Source organism: Micromys minutus (genome assembly GCF_963924665.1).
Source record: "Micromys minutus genome assembly, chromosome: 3".
In the NCBI taxonomy this organism is placed as follows: domain Eukaryota; kingdom Metazoa; phylum Chordata; class Mammalia; order Rodentia; family Muridae; genus Micromys; species Micromys minutus.
The window spans coordinates 37420971-37438106 of record NC_137972.1 but is presented as its reverse complement, the minus strand read 5'-3'; the positions used below and the strand labels follow the sequence as shown (position 1 = coordinate 37438106).

The 17136-nt window shown below is 47.0% G+C and overlaps 1 protein-coding gene across 1 annotated transcript; it reads left to right on the top strand.

Annotated features, from left to right (window-relative positions):
• Positions 1–10611: 10611 nt before the first annotated feature.
• Positions 10612–16859, top strand: BHLHE40 (basic helix-loop-helix family member e40). Its single transcript, XM_080914645.1, has 5 exons — positions 10612–11124; positions 11293–11362; positions 11643–11750; positions 12645–12768; positions 14545–16859. Exons 1-5 carry the CDS (start codon positions 11045–11047, stop codon positions 15396–15398), a joined length of 1236 nt encoding a protein of 411 aa, XP_080770771.1. The 5' UTR covers positions 10612–11044; the 3' UTR covers positions 15399–16859.
• Positions 16860–17136: the final 277 nt, after the last annotated feature.

The following is a 17136-nucleotide window of genomic DNA, read 5'->3' as shown; positions in this document are numbered from 1 at the left end:
TAAACAAATATTTTACAAAAATGAGACATATCTGGGGCTGGAGAGATGGCTCAATGGTTAAGAGCACTGACTGCTCTTCCAGAGGTCCTGAGTTCAATTCCCAGCAACCACATGGTGGCTCACAGCCATCTGTAATGGGATTTGATGCCCTCTTCTGGTGTGTCTGAAGACAGTGACAGTGATTCATTTACATTAAATAAATAAATCTTTGTAAAAAAAGAAAGAAAAATCACATAGGAAATATAGAAATATTTTTAAAAAGACATATCTGCAGCCAATAAGTACTTGGAAGACTGTTTGACTTCATTGGATAAAATTCAAGATAAGACTTCAATACAATATTATTTCACTCTTATTAGCACTGCTAAAATAAAATGTGAAAATAAACTGTGTAGAGTAAATGTTGGTGAGGAGGTGGGGTAGCCAGTGCTCATATTTCTGGTAGTTTTCTAAAAGGTAACTCTCCTTTGGAGAACTCTTAGCTTGTAATAAAGTTAAACAAATATGTAATCTATTCCCCCAAAGAACTGTACTCCTAATACTAATCCACGAAAACGGGGATCCTTCATTGACAGAATATGTAGGAGAATGTCAATGCTAACCTCATTCAAAGTCCGACTCTGAGAACACATTAAAGTCCATCTGCGGTAAGGCAAACTGTGTTAAACATACATAAGAAAACATACCAACTTAAAAGAAACCTTCTGATGATATATGTCAGGATCTCAAAAATATGTTAAACAACACAAATTTTATCACAAGAGTACATTCGTCAATGTGCTGTTTTGAATGAGTGCTCCACCTAGGCCCATATGTTTAGATGTTTGGTTCAATTGGTAGAATGGTTTGAAAGATTAGGAGGTGTAGCCTTGTTGAAGTGGGTGTGTCACTGGGGTCAGGCTTTGAAGTTTCAGAACACTCATACCATTCTCCACCAAGACACGCTCTCAGGGACTGCTTGCTGCTCTGCCTCCTGCAGTAATGGTCCTGCCTCTAACCCACTGAAACTGTCAGCTCCAAACAAATGCCTTCTTTGAGAAGTTGTCTTGGTCATGATGTCTTATCATAGCATTTACCACTCCAAAGGCCATGGAACCTGTGAGTCTAATATGAGGCAGACTAAAGTCTCATGCAATAGCCAACTTCATTCAGAGCATCAGACAATTTATACTGAGGGTTAAGAAGAATCACATGAGGAAAATGCACAGCCACAAGGACAAGCCACATAAAGCAAAAGTGTGGGGTTTTTTTTAATAGAAACATATAAACAAATAAAAATAGCCAGTTGTAATGAATAATCTAAAGTCAACTCACTCTTATCTGCTGCTGCATAAAATACATCACAAGAATAATTCATGTTTTGTTTGTTTTGTTTTAAAGAAACTGAGGTCACCAGTCTCTTGTTTGTTTTCTTGGGAGTTTCCTCACAAACATTCAGAATTCCTCCTGTAGGACTCCATTCTTGGATCATTTCTGACACAGACACACTCCAACCATAAGCAAAATTAATCTTTAGTGATAGAGTTCAGTAGGTGATTATGGGTACTGAACTGAAAGAAACATAAGAAAAATATTCTGGGATGAACATGGGGGAAAAAGTCTGTACCTTGTGTTTATGACAAAATATGTGAGATTAAAAACAAAACAAAAAAACAACTTAAGCCAACAAGATGGCAATTTGTCACCATGCCTGATGATCTGAGTTCAATCCCTGGGATCCACTGAGTAGGAGAGACCTGACTCCTGCAAGTTGTCTTCTGACTTTTATACGTATCCTGTGGCACATGCCTATATACCTGCACACATGTGAATGAACACTCTAAATAAAATGTGACTTAAAATAATGTAAAGGCAGGTATGATGATCTATGGCTTTCATGCCAACACTTAGGAAGCAAGGACAGGCAGGTCTCTGTGAGTTACAGGGTGATGGTAACATAGTGAAACCCTGCTTTCAGACTTAAAAAATGTTTTTCAAATATCTATACATAAATAAGAGACATTTAAATGGGGTTGCCCTATAATGGTGGAGGCACAGTGTACCAACTAGACATTACATGCTAGCAAATAAAATCTCCCATGCCAACAGCTTACCTGTGTTTAAGTTATTGATCAGTGACTCGTAGACCCTCAAACATTTCAGGCTATTGCCACAGCTCTCGGTTAGTCTCCAGAATGTGACAGGAGGACCCTATAAAGGAAAGACAGTGAATACTTGGGTCATAGAACATAGAAAACTCAGGCTGGTACTCAGTGGAAGCCTCATCCTTACTGTCTACGTTTTCATGGTGCTAGAAGGTGCTGCACATGTTTCTGGAGGAGAAAAATCATCAATCATGTAATTCGTGCTGCAAACACTATGAATTATAATTATGGATGTCCTGGCCAAGTCATCCACTTTGGTACAATAGTGGCCAAAAAAAATGTTATGGGAATAACCAATAATGTCGTAATTAGATTTTTAAGTTCCTTTCCACAAGATAGAACCCATACCTGGCACAGTTATTGGAACCAAGAACCTATGTCTAGACAGATTATAGGCCTAAGGGGAGAGCTACTACTGTTATTCTGCTAAGTGGACGTAGTATTAAAATGACTTCTAATGACTTATGGCTATATCCATAGATTAATTCATCTCTTGGCCTCCATAAATAAGGTTCTTCTTGCAATAGATGGCAATGAAACAAAGAACCATAATTAGCCAATATGCAGAGAATAAGAGACTATTCTCTAATAAGAGAGACAGACTGACTGAAAGAGCAGTGACGGTGTATGACTATCAAGAAACAGTATTTTCTGGACACAAGCAGATGCCCATGTGAACTGACAGGGGGTATGACAGCACGCATAAGACTTATACAGGCTTGGGCCGGCCAAACTTCTGGTATGGAGTGCCGTGGTTGGCAGGAAGTCCCACTCTTAGTTGAGCAGCTATTGGCATTTGATACCTACTGAGAAAGTAGGCCTCCATCTAAAAGTAACATGAACTGGACACAATGTACTTAAAAGAAAGTGAGTGAGTGAGCAGATGAAGCTAGGTGTGTGCAGAGGTGGGGGTGAGTCTAGGAAGAGCTGGAAGTGTGAACAGGATCAAAATAGATGGCCAGGACTAAGGCAAAGATGTCCTTAAGAACAAAAGCTCAGGTTTCCAGACGTGTTGCTTTGGAATTAATGGTAAGGTTGAATACCATGAGGGAGTGTGGAGCAAAGCTGGCTCGAGCCTAGAAGCCAAAGGGAGAGAGCCAGGGGGTGTGTCTCCATATCTGTCTCAAGTAAAGATCTCCAATGACATAACTTCATTCTACTCTTAAAGGTCCTACTATCCCTCAATTACACAATGGCTGGCAACCAAGCATATGGCTTTTGTGGTCCAATAAGATCAAAACTGTAGCAGTGACAATACAAACTTACACAATTACCCCTCCCATGAATCAAACCTTTTAAAAGTTTACTTCATTATTTACCTCTCAATACAAAATTAAACATTTGGGTTTTTTGTTGTTGTTGTTGTTTTGTCTTTCTGTTTTTTTCCTCCTTTGTTTTTAGAGCAGAGATTAAAAAGGGTAAACACAGACAGAGAATTAGTAGATGTGTTTTTCCTGGTGGAGAATTCATGTGTGACTGTTTAGACATCTTCTGTAACAAACTCGGCTGGGTATCTAAGGATGGCAGAGTCACCACATCCTACTTCCTGTGGTTCTGGAGATGGAATTGGCAACTGAATCCGAGGCTTTGTGTGAGCACTCGATTGATGGAGCTACAATCCCAGCCCCTCACATATATTTTTATTACAACTTGAAAGATTTTTAAGGCTTTAGACACTACTCATCTCTTTTTATTTGTAGAGGGACAAAGCAAACTGACAGTATTCTCTCTAGAACAGAGGGCATTGTCAATCTCCAAATCAGGGTCTATTGGTATGCTGGAAAACCAGCATGGTAAGACAAGATCAGAATATTCTCCATTAAATGAAACCAAGAACATAAGACTGGAATGTGTCAGACAATATGTTGCATATTTGCTTGTGAGACTTTTGCCTTTTAGTGCATTGGCCTGGATTCTTTTTCCTACACACTTGTTGCAAAGTAAGCAAACACCAAAAGCAGATGGAGGTGCATAAACTCAGCACTGGGGAAAAGAAGGCAGGAAGGTCTTTATGGTGAGTACCAGATCATCCTCCAGATGCACTGTAAGATCCTATTTCAAAAGGGGTTGGGGGGGGGGTTGGTAGCATGACATAATGGTGCATGGCTTTAATCCCAGCACCCCCAGAGGCAGAGATAGGCTGAGTGAGTTCGAGGTTTACTGGTCTGCAAAGGGAGTTCTAGGCCAGCCAGGGGACAATGTCTCAAAAGAACAAAATAAAGCAAAACAAAACTCTGGTTATTCAGGATTACAGTTGACAGTTTAAGGGTAGGTGTTGGGATTCTGTAAACCCCACCCCTCAGTTACCTAGCAACAGCCAGGTATACCCCACCCCTCAATTACCTGGCAGTTGCCAGGTATGCTCCGCCCCAGTGACTTGACACTATAAAAGAAGCTGCTTGACCTCTCCTCTCTCTCTTGCTCTTATGCTCTTGCAGCCTTGCTCTCCCACCCCTACCCCTCCTCTTCCCTTCCCTTCCCTGCTCTCCCACATGCTCATGGCCGGCCTCTACTCCTCTACTCCCCCCCCCCACCGCTCTCTTAACTCTCCCATGACCTGAATAAACTCTATTCTGTACTATACCATTGTGTGGCAGGTCCCTCAGGGGGAAGGGATTCCCAACATGGACCCCCCAGAGGCATCCCCCTTACCTCCCAGGCCTTGCCGCACCTCCATGGGCCATATGCCCCCCACTCTCTTCATCCTTCCCCTAACAGTAGGTACAGCTGGTTCCTTCAGATAGAACATTCCCTCAGGTTACATTTTTTTTTTCCCTGCCAGAGGAAAGGGAGGCCCACCAAGTAAACAAAACACCACATGTACCACAGTACAGAAAGTTGAAGGAGGTTCGAGGGCCTTTACTCAACAGGGCAGAAAGATGTGAACAATTGCTGTTGGTGAAGATTCTGACCAGCCAAATAGCTGAAGAAATCTTTGACTCCTGAGCTGCCTGCAAGCTGCAGTCCCAGGGTTTCAGATATTCTGGGAGTCAGTGTCACCAAATGTTGGGTGGGCTTTCTCAAAGTGCAGCTGCTTTGAGTTTTTTTTTTTTTTTTTGGGGGGGGGAGAAAGTAATGGAATTTTGACTCACCCAACTGATCACTGCTTTTGTGTGTCACTAGCTCCCTTTCTAGGGTGAGCAGACATGTCTCTAAAGGAAAAGTCTATCACTCAACAGTAGCTGTTGAAGTATACCAACTCAACTTTGCCTCACCTGTACTTAAGATGCATGGATTGTAGTGGTTTGAATATGCTTGGCCCATAGAGAGTAGTACTGTTAGAGGTGTGGCCTGTTGGAGGAAGTGTGTCACTATGGGGGTGGGCTTTGGGACCCTCCTCCTAGCTGCCTGGAAGGCGGCAATCTTCCCGTTTCCCTTGGGAACAGGATGTAGAACTCTCAGCATCTCCAGCTACTGACCTGCCCGGATGTTGCCATGCCTCCTGTTTTGATGATAATGGATGGAATCTCTGAACCTGTAAGCCAGCCCCAGTTAAATGTCTTCTGTAAGAGTTGCCTTGGTCATGGTGTCTCTGTACAGCAATGGAAACCATAACTAAGACATGGATGCGCATGTATCTTGGGTTATAATAGTATATATGGATGGAGTATGCATATATTGGGATGGGATATATATGTATGTGTTGCAGTAAACATTAAAAAATAGTAAACGGTTTATTTCTTTACCAGCCCTGAGGCCTCACTCAAGCCCGGTTTTAGTTCAGTGCCACACGCTCCTCTGGCGTGGTGCCCTGTCTGAGCTGCCACCACGGCTCAACTCGACCGAGTAACTCCCTTCCCTTGGTGATTTTCTACCGCCTGTTCTCCGCCTCTGTCCCAGGGTATTTCTGTACCCCAAAATCCCACACAAACACAACTCTACAGCCCAAAAGCTTTTGATACAGGTTTATATATTCAACTCTCAATCCACAAACCCTCTACACAACAAGATTGCATCAAATAGACAAAGATACAAACTGCCCTTCTACATGAGATATTAGACCTGTAAAATCCCTTAATGTTCATAGCTTTTAACACCAATAAATCCCACCTGGGTCCAGCTGGTCCTTGGGAAGCTCCATATTGCCTCTCTAACCTCCATCCTCTGACCTCCTCAGACCTCTCTACTTCCCTCGCCCTACCCAGTCAGTCTTTTCTTTATTTTACTAATTAAAATGGGAAGGGTCCTTTGGAGTCTAACCGGCCCTCTTGGGGAAGTGGAATTAACATTAAAATGTAAACAGCTTCAGGAAAATCTACATGTACGTTTATTCCTCGGGAGACAGAGTCCCGTATATCCCAGGCTGGCTATGTACTGAAGATAAGCTTGAACTTCTCATTCTCCTGCCCCCACCTTCCCAGTACTAGGACCGTGTGTACATGTCACTGCACCCAGTGTGTATGTGCTTCATGTGTATAGGCAAGCAGTCTAACAACTGAACTACATGCTTTTATAAAGTGCATTTCTTACTGTGAGCTGAAAAAAAGAAATGGGGGGGGGGGAGAAAAGGAAAGAAATTATGCTCCATAAACAGTCAAGGTGTTATTTGCGTTATCTGAGCAAGCAAGAAATTAAATATCTCACCCCTCCCTGTACAACATCATCACCTTTACACAATGACAACAAATGAGCAACCCCAAAATAGCAAGGTGACCCAGTGTTCGGTGTGGGACTGAACAATTCTGGAGGGTCTCACACAGACTACAGTGTAAATGGCTCCCCCTGGAGTTGTGCAGTACATAATTGGTACACCTCCACCAGGCAGCCCTGAAGTGTGAACAAGAGTAAAGGTAGTTAGTTATTCTTTACTTAAATCATCTTCCCAAGCTTGGTGATTAAAATGTAAAGTGTCCTATGCTTACTTAAAAAAATAAAGGGCTGTCTCCAGGGCTGGGGTTACAGGTGTACAAGACCATGCCTGATTAAGATACCAACTTTCAAATTACAGAGTGAAATTCTCATATCTCAGTGTAATGTGAGTTTTCTAAACATCCTGCCTTCCTACACAAAAGAAACCCAACAATGTTATTTCAGATTTACTAATAAAGTCAACGTGTTGTTGTATAACCTCAAAATTAAAGGGAGAGAGAGTATAGCTTTTGAAATCTAACAAATGTGGATTCTTAGTCCCATCTAATCCCAGACCACATAAGCCAGGGTAGCTATTTAATACCCCTGAGCTTCAATTTCCCAAAGGCTTACATTATATAGTCTCAGAACCTGGTCCTGAGGGCTGGCCAGCTGGACTTAAGAACAGTCCAGATGAAACATAGTAGGTAATAGCTCAGGGCTATCAATAGGAAAGTGGATTCTAATAGCATAGAGGGTAGAGATCTCCCCAGCACTAGTACTGATTAAGGCTTTTGTAAAAATAAAAGTTGTGTGTGTGTTTTATCAGGGAACTAAATGTTCTAAGGCAGTGTTTTCTAAGGAAATCCCAAATTGGGATTAATTTTTTTTATAATAGGGTCTCATTAATCCAAGCTAACTTTTTATTAAAAATTATCCTCCTGACTTTACGACCTCATTGCTGAGATTCAAGGCTAGTGATAACACCACACTCAGTTTTATGCTCTGCTGGGGACAGAACTCAGGCTTTAGTGCATGACAGGCAGACAGGCAGGCAGGCAGGCAATTATCAACTGAGCTACAACAGCCCCCACATAACATGCAAGTTTTATTTTGTTTGCCTGCCCTCCCTCCCTCCCTCCCTCCCTCTGTCCCTCCTTCCTTTCCCTCCCTCCTTCCTTCTTTTTACAGATTAAAAGGAAGGAGTCCAGACACAACCTGATAGGGATAAAGCTGGAGCCCTAGAGTACATTTGGAACAAATTAAAGTAGGAATTAGTTTATGTCTACAATGCCCAGAATTCAAGAAGCTGAGACAGGAGGATTTCGAGGTCAAAGCCTACCTGAGGCATGTAGGGAGCTTGTAGACAATTAAAAAAAAAAAATTTAAATGGAACAATGCACATATTTTATTTCCAGCTCCGAAGCAAGTGACGATGGAAATTTACTGATCACTCAAATGATTTTAAGGATGTTATTTTCCTGAGCCATGAACCATGCAGGCAGAACTGCAGAGATTCACTCTTCGGAGGCGGGGGGAGTGGGGGGTGGGGGAACGACGACACAAGGGAGGACGTCTCCTCCTTCCTCTGACAGAGCTTATTTCCTAGTGGAACTATAGTTTTGGCGCAACCAAGACAAACGCTTCCCCCTTAGAGTCACAGGAAGGTCGCAGCCCTTCCTCACCCCCACCCTACTACCCACCCCAGAGTGCAAGCACACATCCAGACTTCTGGTCCTGCTGCCCACCTCTTGGCAGGAAGGTGGGAGCATTCATTCCCTCCAGAGAGATTGATGACAACCTGTCTGCCAAAGTACGTCTGCCTGGGGAGGAGGGAAGGATCTCTAAGCCCCAAAGTGAGGTCAGCCAGTGAACAGTTAGAAAAGCAATCATTTCTCACACTTACTAATGGCTTTGACGCTTGTGAAACATAAACAGGAAGTAGAAGCTTGAGCGACCTGAAGGAAATGCACTCCCAGTTTGGTCAACATGTGAATCCCTGTCCTCCAGGTCGTCAGAACACTGACTGGCCCACCAAAATGCACCCCGTTCCAGCAGTGACCTCATTTTCCCCCCAGTTCCCCAGCCAGGTCACTCCGCAGCGGGGTGACTGACCCTAAGCACGGTAGGGAAGGTTAACAGTCATCTCTCAACTCCCCGAACATGCAGGGCAGGGGAGCGCAGAGGTCAGTGAAATCCCCAGCCATGCCTTATTTTAGTCATGAATTTCCACTGGCCCCTTGCTGTGTGTCAGCGCCGCTCGCAGCGCCGCAGGTTCTGCGTTTCAGTTGCTTTCCCAGCTTGGGGCTGTTAGAAGGTCAAAGAGACCAGATTTTTCCAATGCAGGTCGGTGGGGGTGGGGCCCGGCGGCCTCCGCGAGACTGAAGAGCGCTGGGGCCCCTGCAGCTGCCCTTTGTGCCCTGCGCACGGGCCTGTGGGTTAACCTCTACCATCTAAACAGTCTTGGTTAGTATTAAATTAAAACTTTCTCGTTTTGTATTCCCTGCCAGTGGCCCCGATAGACTCTCTGCTGAAGGCGGTCTTCTGATTGGCCTCGTTGGCTCCTTCCCAAAGGTCCTTGTAAATTCAAGGTCAATATCCGTGTTTGCTACCTCTACTGTCTCCAGCCGCGAGCTCGACTGGGTAAGGGGTTCAAGTGAACGTGTGCTGCATAAATGTGGAGATTTCACTGTGGTCGACCAAGAGGATGGAGCGTGGGGGTGGGGGTGGGGGTCCTCCTTTCTCCCCTCTCTCCTGTCCTGGTATAGACTGCAAACAGCGCCACCCAAGTTTCTGGTTAGCAGCAGGATCCCATGTAGGCTGGCAGCCCGGTGCGCGGGGGTCACGGCTTGGAAGCGGGCGCGGAGAGGCTCGCGGTGAAGCCGAGCTCCAGCCCGCGTCCGGGCCACGTGAAGCGTCACGCCCCGCGCTGCTGCAGGGCAGGCGCCGTCGCCGCGGTTGTGTAACTCTGCAGCCGGAGGGGAGGCGACCCGGACGCCTCTGCATCGGAGGGGGCAGAGGAGGGAGGGAGCGCCGGGCACTGTGCCCGGTATCTTTCTGTGCTTGACTAGCCAGGGTGGGTGGGGGCAGTGAGGCACCCTGGAAGGCGGGAGGAGATGGGTGCGCGCCAGTCGGGTGCCAGGCCACCCGCAGGCTGCGCCCCGGAGCTGAGCTCCCGGGAGAGTCGGGGGGGGGGGTCCGCACGGCTCACACGGTCCACAGTCAGGTGCGCTCGGCGTGCTCGGCGGCGGCCTCGGCTGCCCTAGCGCCTGGCCACCAGCCCGCTTCCCATGGGGTGACATCCGCCCCGCCCTCGGTCCCTCCCCAAGGCGGGCAATTCCTGGACACTGAGGCTGAGCGTTGGGGGGGTGGGGTAGGGAGAGGCTGGGAAGCCAGGACGGAAAGAAACCCCAGCCTCTGGGGAAGGCCAAGGGGGGCCGACAACTCCCTCCGCTGCGCACCGGTTCCTAGGAGCGGGCCAGGCGGGGGAGGAGGAAGAGGGCTGGGCTGGAGCGACCAAGGGGATATTCCTCTCCCGGCTTGAGTCAGACGCGGGCGGAATCCGTCCTCCCCCGTTCCCTCCCAGGAGACGGGAACTTACTTCATTTCCCTGGGGCAGGTTCGCCCGCGTTACCAACTCTTTCCCCCCGCCCCCCAGCTCCCCGGTTCCTTCCAGCTTCCGTGCCCCCCACCCAGCTGGGCAGGACTCTGGCTGCGCTGCCACCCCCTCTTTCGGGGAAAGGAGGCCGCAGCCGCAGACACCTGGGGCCCGAGGTTTGGGGCGCGCGCGGGGGGGGGGCACTTTGCAGCCGCCAGAGCGTTGTCCAACACGTGAGACTCATGTGATGAAGCCGGGGGAGGGCGGGCAGGTCGCTCCTTCCCTCCCCGGCAGCGGCCAGACGTGCTTGGAGTCACAGGGTAGAACACGTAGCTTCTACCCACCCACTCGCTCCCATTTAACCCAGCCCGCAGCCTCTCCTTACTCCTCAGCTCGTCCCCTCCAGCACACCCCCCTTCCCTCCCGCCTCTCCGCCCGCCCCACTTCTCATTCACTTGGCTCGCACGGCGCAGACAGCGCAGCCAGCACACACCGCCAGTCTGTGTGCAGAGCGGGAGCCAGAAGCCTTGGGGACACCCGGCCATGCACGCCCCCAACTGAAGCGACACCTCAAAGGCGCAGCTCCTGACAGCCCAGCGCATCGCGAAGAAGCTCAGGCTAGCAGATAGGAACATACCCCTTGAGACCCTCGGATCCTCCCTTCCAGGGCAGTCCTCTCTCAGACTCTGCTAAGTGCAGACAGGAGCGCACGGTGGCCCCTGCTCGCCGCATCATGGAGCGGATCCCCAGCGCGCAGCCACCTCCTACCTGCCTGTCCAAAGCGCCAGGGCTGGAGCACGGTGACCTGTCAGGGTAAGTGTGCTCTGTGATCCCTTCAAGTCTCCGCTCCTAACCTTGTGTTCCGCGTCACTCTCAACTTGGGGCATCTCTGGGAGTATAGGGGGCTTCTTGTATCTACAGGGCTCCTGCAGCCAGTATGCACTAGGGAGTCACGGCTCTTTCTGGCCTTTCTTCCTGCAGAATGGATTTTGCCCACATGTACCAAGTGTACAAGTCCAGGCGAGGAATAAAACGAAGCGAGGACAGTAAGGTAGGTGCATCCCTGGAGACCCGGTTCCTTACTTAGCCCCTCAAGTGCGCTGAGTTTCCAAGAAAAGTTTGCTTGTTTGAAGGGTGGCTGTGGGGTTCAAGATTTGATGAGCTCATTGTCACAAGTGAGTGACTTGGGAAAGAAGGGGCAGAGAAGGTGATTCTGGGTGCGTCTCTGCGCCCTTGCAGAATTTTTTCCCCCTGCTGCTGGGTGGGGAGGAAGGGAGGAAGCTTCATGTTCCCTTCCCCAGGCACCCACTGCTTCCATGTATTCCTTGCAGGAAACTTACAAATTGCCGCACCGGCTGATTGAGAAAAAGAGACGTGATCGGATTAACGAGTGCATTGCCCAGCTGAAGGATCTCCTACCCGAACATCTCAAACTTACTGTAAGTGAGAAGCTGGCTGCGCTCCAACCCAGTTCTTCTGCCCAGAGGGCGGGTGGAGGGGGGCACTCGCCGCCTGCAGGCGTCAAAGGGAACTGCAGGCTAGATGGGCGGATCAAAGCTCCCGGTAGCTGGTTTGGAGGGAACCCATCCCCTGACCCAGGAGTTCCAGGCAGAGGCAAAACCAGAGCCATCTGGGACCTCTTTAAGTTGGCTCCAACACTAACTAACACAGTTTCCTTTTGGTAGGTTTATTTTCTCACAACCTTGTAGTCCCCTTGACTTAAAAGGAACAAACAACGAAATTAAAAAAAAATTACGCCCTTTTCCTTGTCCACTTAACATTTACGAGAGGACCTACTTTATTTAATGTGTGCCTTTTCTTCATAATCTTTAATGAGAGGCAAAAGCTTTCTAGCTTTTCCTTCGGGAAAGGAAGACAGAAAAGCCTGCATGACTGGAGGTTCTGAACGGGTGTCAGGGGGTTAAAAAAAGAAAGAGAGAGAAAAGAAACCCAACACATTGGGAAAGCCGTTTGGTTGCCAGACACAGTAGACATCCCTCCCTGAGTTGACACCACAGCAGAGAAATGTTATCTCTGGAGTCCCCTGAGTTAAGGTCAGGGCAGCTGCTGGAGAAATGTATCTGTCAGCCCACTCCTGAAACTGTAACTGCCACCAAAATGCTTCCAAAGATAGTCAACATGTGTGTGGTTTTTTTTTTAAGCCTTTGATCATCTATATGTATATGTTAACACATCTGCAAACTTTAAATTTAGTGGAGCAAGAAAGGCTCTTCCTCTCTTTGTTGTTGCTTACATCCGACTCTCATAACAGTGTCGGAAGGAACTTCCCTGACCTCACAGGTGACAGAAGCTCCCTTTATTTTTTCCTTCAGACTTTGGGTCACTTGGAGAAAGCAGTGGTTCTGGAACTTACGTTGAAGCACGTGAAAGCACTGACAAGCCTAATTGATCAGCAGCAGCAGAAAATCATTGCCCTGCAGAGCGGTTTACAAGCTGGTGAGTGCCTGGTCTGATTAGTGTCTTCTGAGAGCTCAGCACAAATTGAGCCCCTTGGGGCTCACTGTGGCTTCTGACTCTACTGTTACCAGTTACTGGGGGAGATGCTTTTCTGACTCTTTCCTAAAAGGTCAGACTTTTCCATATGGAATGCTGCTGTGCGCCACCTGGGTTTGAGTACATATTAGCCCAGTGATGAAATGTTCCTGTGACATTTTGGCCTGAGAGTGTCTAGGTTCTGGGAGACTTCCCCATCTCCCTTTAAAATGCCAAGGCACCTATAATTTGCATTGTGGGTGTTTTTACAGTTGGTCTGCTGAGCCCTCATTCATGGGTGAACAGAACACGAGTCTGTCCCCAGTTGTTTTCCTATTTCTTTGCTTCCTTATCGTTGGATGTGGGGTGCAGTCTTGGCAGGAGGACAGCAGGTTTTTTTTTTTTTTCTCTCTCTCCTCTGCATTTCATTGTGGTTCCCTGAATAGCCACTAGGTATCTTGGCAAATTGCAAAATCCAATGAAACCAGTGGTTTCATCATTCATTTATCCTGTGTTTCAGAGAATCAGGGGTGCCTTCTAACCTTCCCTCTCTCCTTTCCAGATCATTGCGTACAGACCAGGGGGAATCCTAGTATGTACTCCACAGGCATTCTTCTGGTCTGTCCAAGGCTAGTAAGAGAATCACAAAAACCAAACCGAGTCGGCATGTCTGCCGCTTTTCTTTCTAAAAATAGAAAGTTGATCAGGACTGATCTCTAGGGAAGTCAGAGCTACCGTGTATGAAAAAGACTTACAAATACAGGGCCCAGTTAAAGTGCTTGGCGGAAATGCAACTGTTTGATTAATAGGTTAGGCTTTTGTGTGTGCAGAAGTTGTTGGTTTTAGTTTTGTGGGTTTTGGGTTGTCGTTCTGTTTCGTTTTTGGTTTTCTAAAGCTCGGAAGTAATCTGCCACCCTCGGCCTCCCAGGTGGTGGGATTACACGTATGAGCTCTAATGTTTATAGGCATGGTGGTGCAAGCCTGTAGTCCCATACTTGAGAGTCAAAGCCCCTTAAATTCATGGCCAGCTAATTCTGCATAGGGAATTCCAAGCCATCTAAGACTAAATAGGGAAACCCTGTCTGTACAAAAAGGGGGGGGGGAGACAGTGGTTTTTTTTTTTTTTTTTTTTTTAAGGTGGTATTGCTTCTATATTGTTTCCTTTTACTAGTGTCTGGCTCTCTGCTCCCCGGAGACTGTTGCTATACTTTCTGGAGATGGGTATGGTCATTCAGACCTGTAGACCTGTAGCCGCCGCAGTCTGAAAGATAGGCTCACTCTGAGTTCAAGGCCAGCTCCGGTTGCTAAGTAAACTCAGTGTCAATCTAAGGTAGAGTGAGACTGCTTTACTTAGAAAAAAAAAGTGTGACCGTTGGACTTTTAAACACAGTATCAAGTTCATTTTTGTGTCACAAGAAAAACTTGTAGATACTATATCAAGCTCATCAAAAGTAGAAGCAATTTGGTCTATTTCTCTGGGACACTGTACAGACATTACGAATCCTGTTTGGGACAGTGGTGTATATGTAGCGTGTTGTACTTAATATCAAAACCCAAGCATTAAAGAGGGAAAAAAAAAACCTCTACTTTGTTCTTTACACTTCTCAGCTTAATTCTCTAGGTATAGACTTTTTGGAGTTCAAAATGCAAATTGACCAACAATTTGAAAAGAGACAAGAAGTCCCAGACTTACCACAACCCAGCCTTCTAAAATCCTTCTTTCTGGGTCTTTTTCTCCAGGTGATCTGTCAGGAAGAAGCATCGAGGCCGGACAAGAAATGTTCTGCTCAGGTTTCCAGACTTGTGCCCGTGAAGTCCTCCAGTACCTGGCCAAGCATGAGAACAGTCGGGACCTGAAATCGTCCCAGCTCGTCACTCATCTCCACCGAGTGGTCTCTGAGCTGCTACAGGGTGGTGCTTCCAGGAAACCATTGGACTCGGCTTCCAAAGCCATGGACTTCAAAGAGAAGCCCAGCTTCCTAGCCAAGGGATCCGAAGGCCCTGGGAAAAACTGTGTGCCAGTCATCCAGCGGACTTTTGCTCCCTCAGGTGGGGAGCAAAGTGGCAGCGACACGGACACGGACAGTGGCTACGGAGGCGAACTGGAGAAGGGTGACTTGCGCAGCGAGCAGCCATACTTCAAAAGCGATCATGGACGCGGGTTCACCCTGGGAGAACGTGTCAGCACAATTAAGCAAGAATCTGAAGAGCCCCCCACCAAAAAGAGCCGGATGCAGCTCTCGGATGAGGAAGGCCACTTCACGGGCAGTGACCTGATAGGTTCCCCATTTCTTGGGCCTCACCCACATCAGCCTCCCTTTTGCCTGCCCTTCTATCTCATCCCACCATCGGCCACTGCCTACCTGCCTATGCTGGAGAAATGCTGGTACCCCACCTCTGTGCCTGTGTTATATCCAGGCCTCAACACCTCAGCAGCAGCCCTCTCCAGCTTCATGAACCCAGACAAGATCCCGACTCCCTTGCTCCTGCCCCAGAGACTCCCTTCTCCCTTGGCACATTCATCCCTTGACTCTTCGGCCTTGCTCCAGGCTCTGAAGCAGATCCCACCTTTAAACTTAGAAACCAAAGACTAAACTCTTTAGGGGGATCGCCTGCTGCTTTGCTTTCCTTCCTCCCCAATTCCAAAACCACAAAGGTTTCCGTGAGTGCAGAGAGATCAGCCCACCATGCAGACCCACAGAGAAGATTGAGAATGTGTGTGTGTGTGTGTGTGTGTGTGTGTGCGAGCGCGCGCTTGTATGTAGTGTGTGCTTGTGTTTGTATATGTAAGACAGTAAGTCCCTTCTGACACAGGGAAGACACGAAAGGATGGGTTGACATCAGATGACAGGAGGTCTATAGCACATCTCTGGGCTTTTCCCTACCCAGAGAAGAGCCCCCTTTGGTACAAATCAGCTGGATTTTCATATGCTTCAAAGGCTTGATCTGTGACTCACTCTTCAGTTTGGGACATGGGTCTGTCTGTGGCTTTGAGAAAAGGTACTTTCAAAAGAGGGCTTTCCAGAGCACAGCTCACAGCCAGCTGTTAGGACCCCACCCTTCTCCCTTTATTGTGGAGGTGACTCACAGCAGGCTGACACTGGGCAGACTGAGCTGCTTTCTGCTAAGGTGGTGAGATGGCCAACACTGACTGGCATGTCTCGGTAGTGGTTTGGGCACATTTCCGCAGGTCTCTTCCCCCAACCCTGCCTCCGAATAAAGACGAGGAGCGCAGTTCCTTAATTCAGGCTTTTGCGATGAGCTTACTAAGGAACCGAAAATGGTCCCCTTTGTACAAGCCGAGCTGCTAGGGAGTCAAGGTGAACCAGACCTGTTCCCAGGCCTGTGGCACTGTTTGTAGCTCTCGCTTCTATGGCCTGCTGTCCAAGGAACCAAAAGAGGGTCTCAGGGATGCCCCCCAACATCCCAAAGTATACAAAGCTACTCAACTGCTCTATTTGCTGCACAGGTAGACATGGATTTCAGGTCTAGCCTAAAGCTTTTGAACCAAGCTTAGCATCTAAAAGGCCTAGCAAAGCTTTGGCACCCCAAGATCCTTTCTGTAGGCTAATTCCTCTTGCCCGGCAGCACATGGAGTGTCCTTATTGCTAGAGAGGATTCTGTCTCCTTTAAGGAAATTTTATTTTTGATTCAGAGCCCTTGTTTTCCTGACTTGCTCCGCCAACCCTGCACCAGCTTTTCGAAATGCACTATGCTTGTGTTCAAACTTCTCCCAGTTTTATTTGGGCATAAAAGTTGTTGCCTTTATTTGTAAAGCTGTTATAAATATATATTATATAAATATATGACAAAGGAAAATGTTTCAGATGTCTATTTGTATAATTACTTGATCTACACAGTGAGAAAAAAATGAATGTATTTCTGTTTTTGAAGAGAATAATTTTTTTTTTTCTCTTGGGAGAGGAGAGGTTACAGTGTTTATATTTTGGAACCTTCCTGAAGGTGTGAAATTGTAAATATTTTTATCTAAGTAAATGTTAAGTAGTTGTTTTAAAAATACTTAATAAAATAAGCTTTTTCCTGTGGAAGAGAAACGGTCTCCTTGGTTTTAAAAATAACTTAGTGTCATGATACTTTCTCAGTCCTGCCTGGAGACAGCTGCTGTTTAGTCTTGGTATAGTTACATCTTGTCAGGTGCCTGGCATTAAAGAACAATATTGAGTTAGGTAAATGGTGGATGAGTTTTGTTTTGAAACATGGTGACATGTAGTAGCCCATACTTGTACCTAATTTTCTGTGTAGCCAAGGTGGCCTTGAATGGATTCTCTGGTGTCTAGATCCTGGGATTACAGCAAAGCTTCCTGGATCTAT

What these genes read in the sequence shown, in the direction of transcription:
- BHLHE40 (XM_080914645.1), top strand. Translation starts at nt 11,045, where the DNA reads ATGGAGCGGATCCCCAGCGCGCAGCCACCTCCTACCTGCCTGTCCAAA. An exon ending in AACGAAGCGAGGACAGTAAG is followed by an intron (nt 11,363 to 11,642) that starts GTAGGTGCATCC and finishes TATTCCTTGCAG; the next exon opens with GAAACTTACAAATTGCCGCA. An exon ending in CCGAACATCTCAAACTTACT is followed by an intron (nt 11,751 to 12,644) that starts GTAAGTGAGAAG and finishes TTTTTCCTTCAG; the next exon opens with ACTTTGGGTCACTTGGAGAA.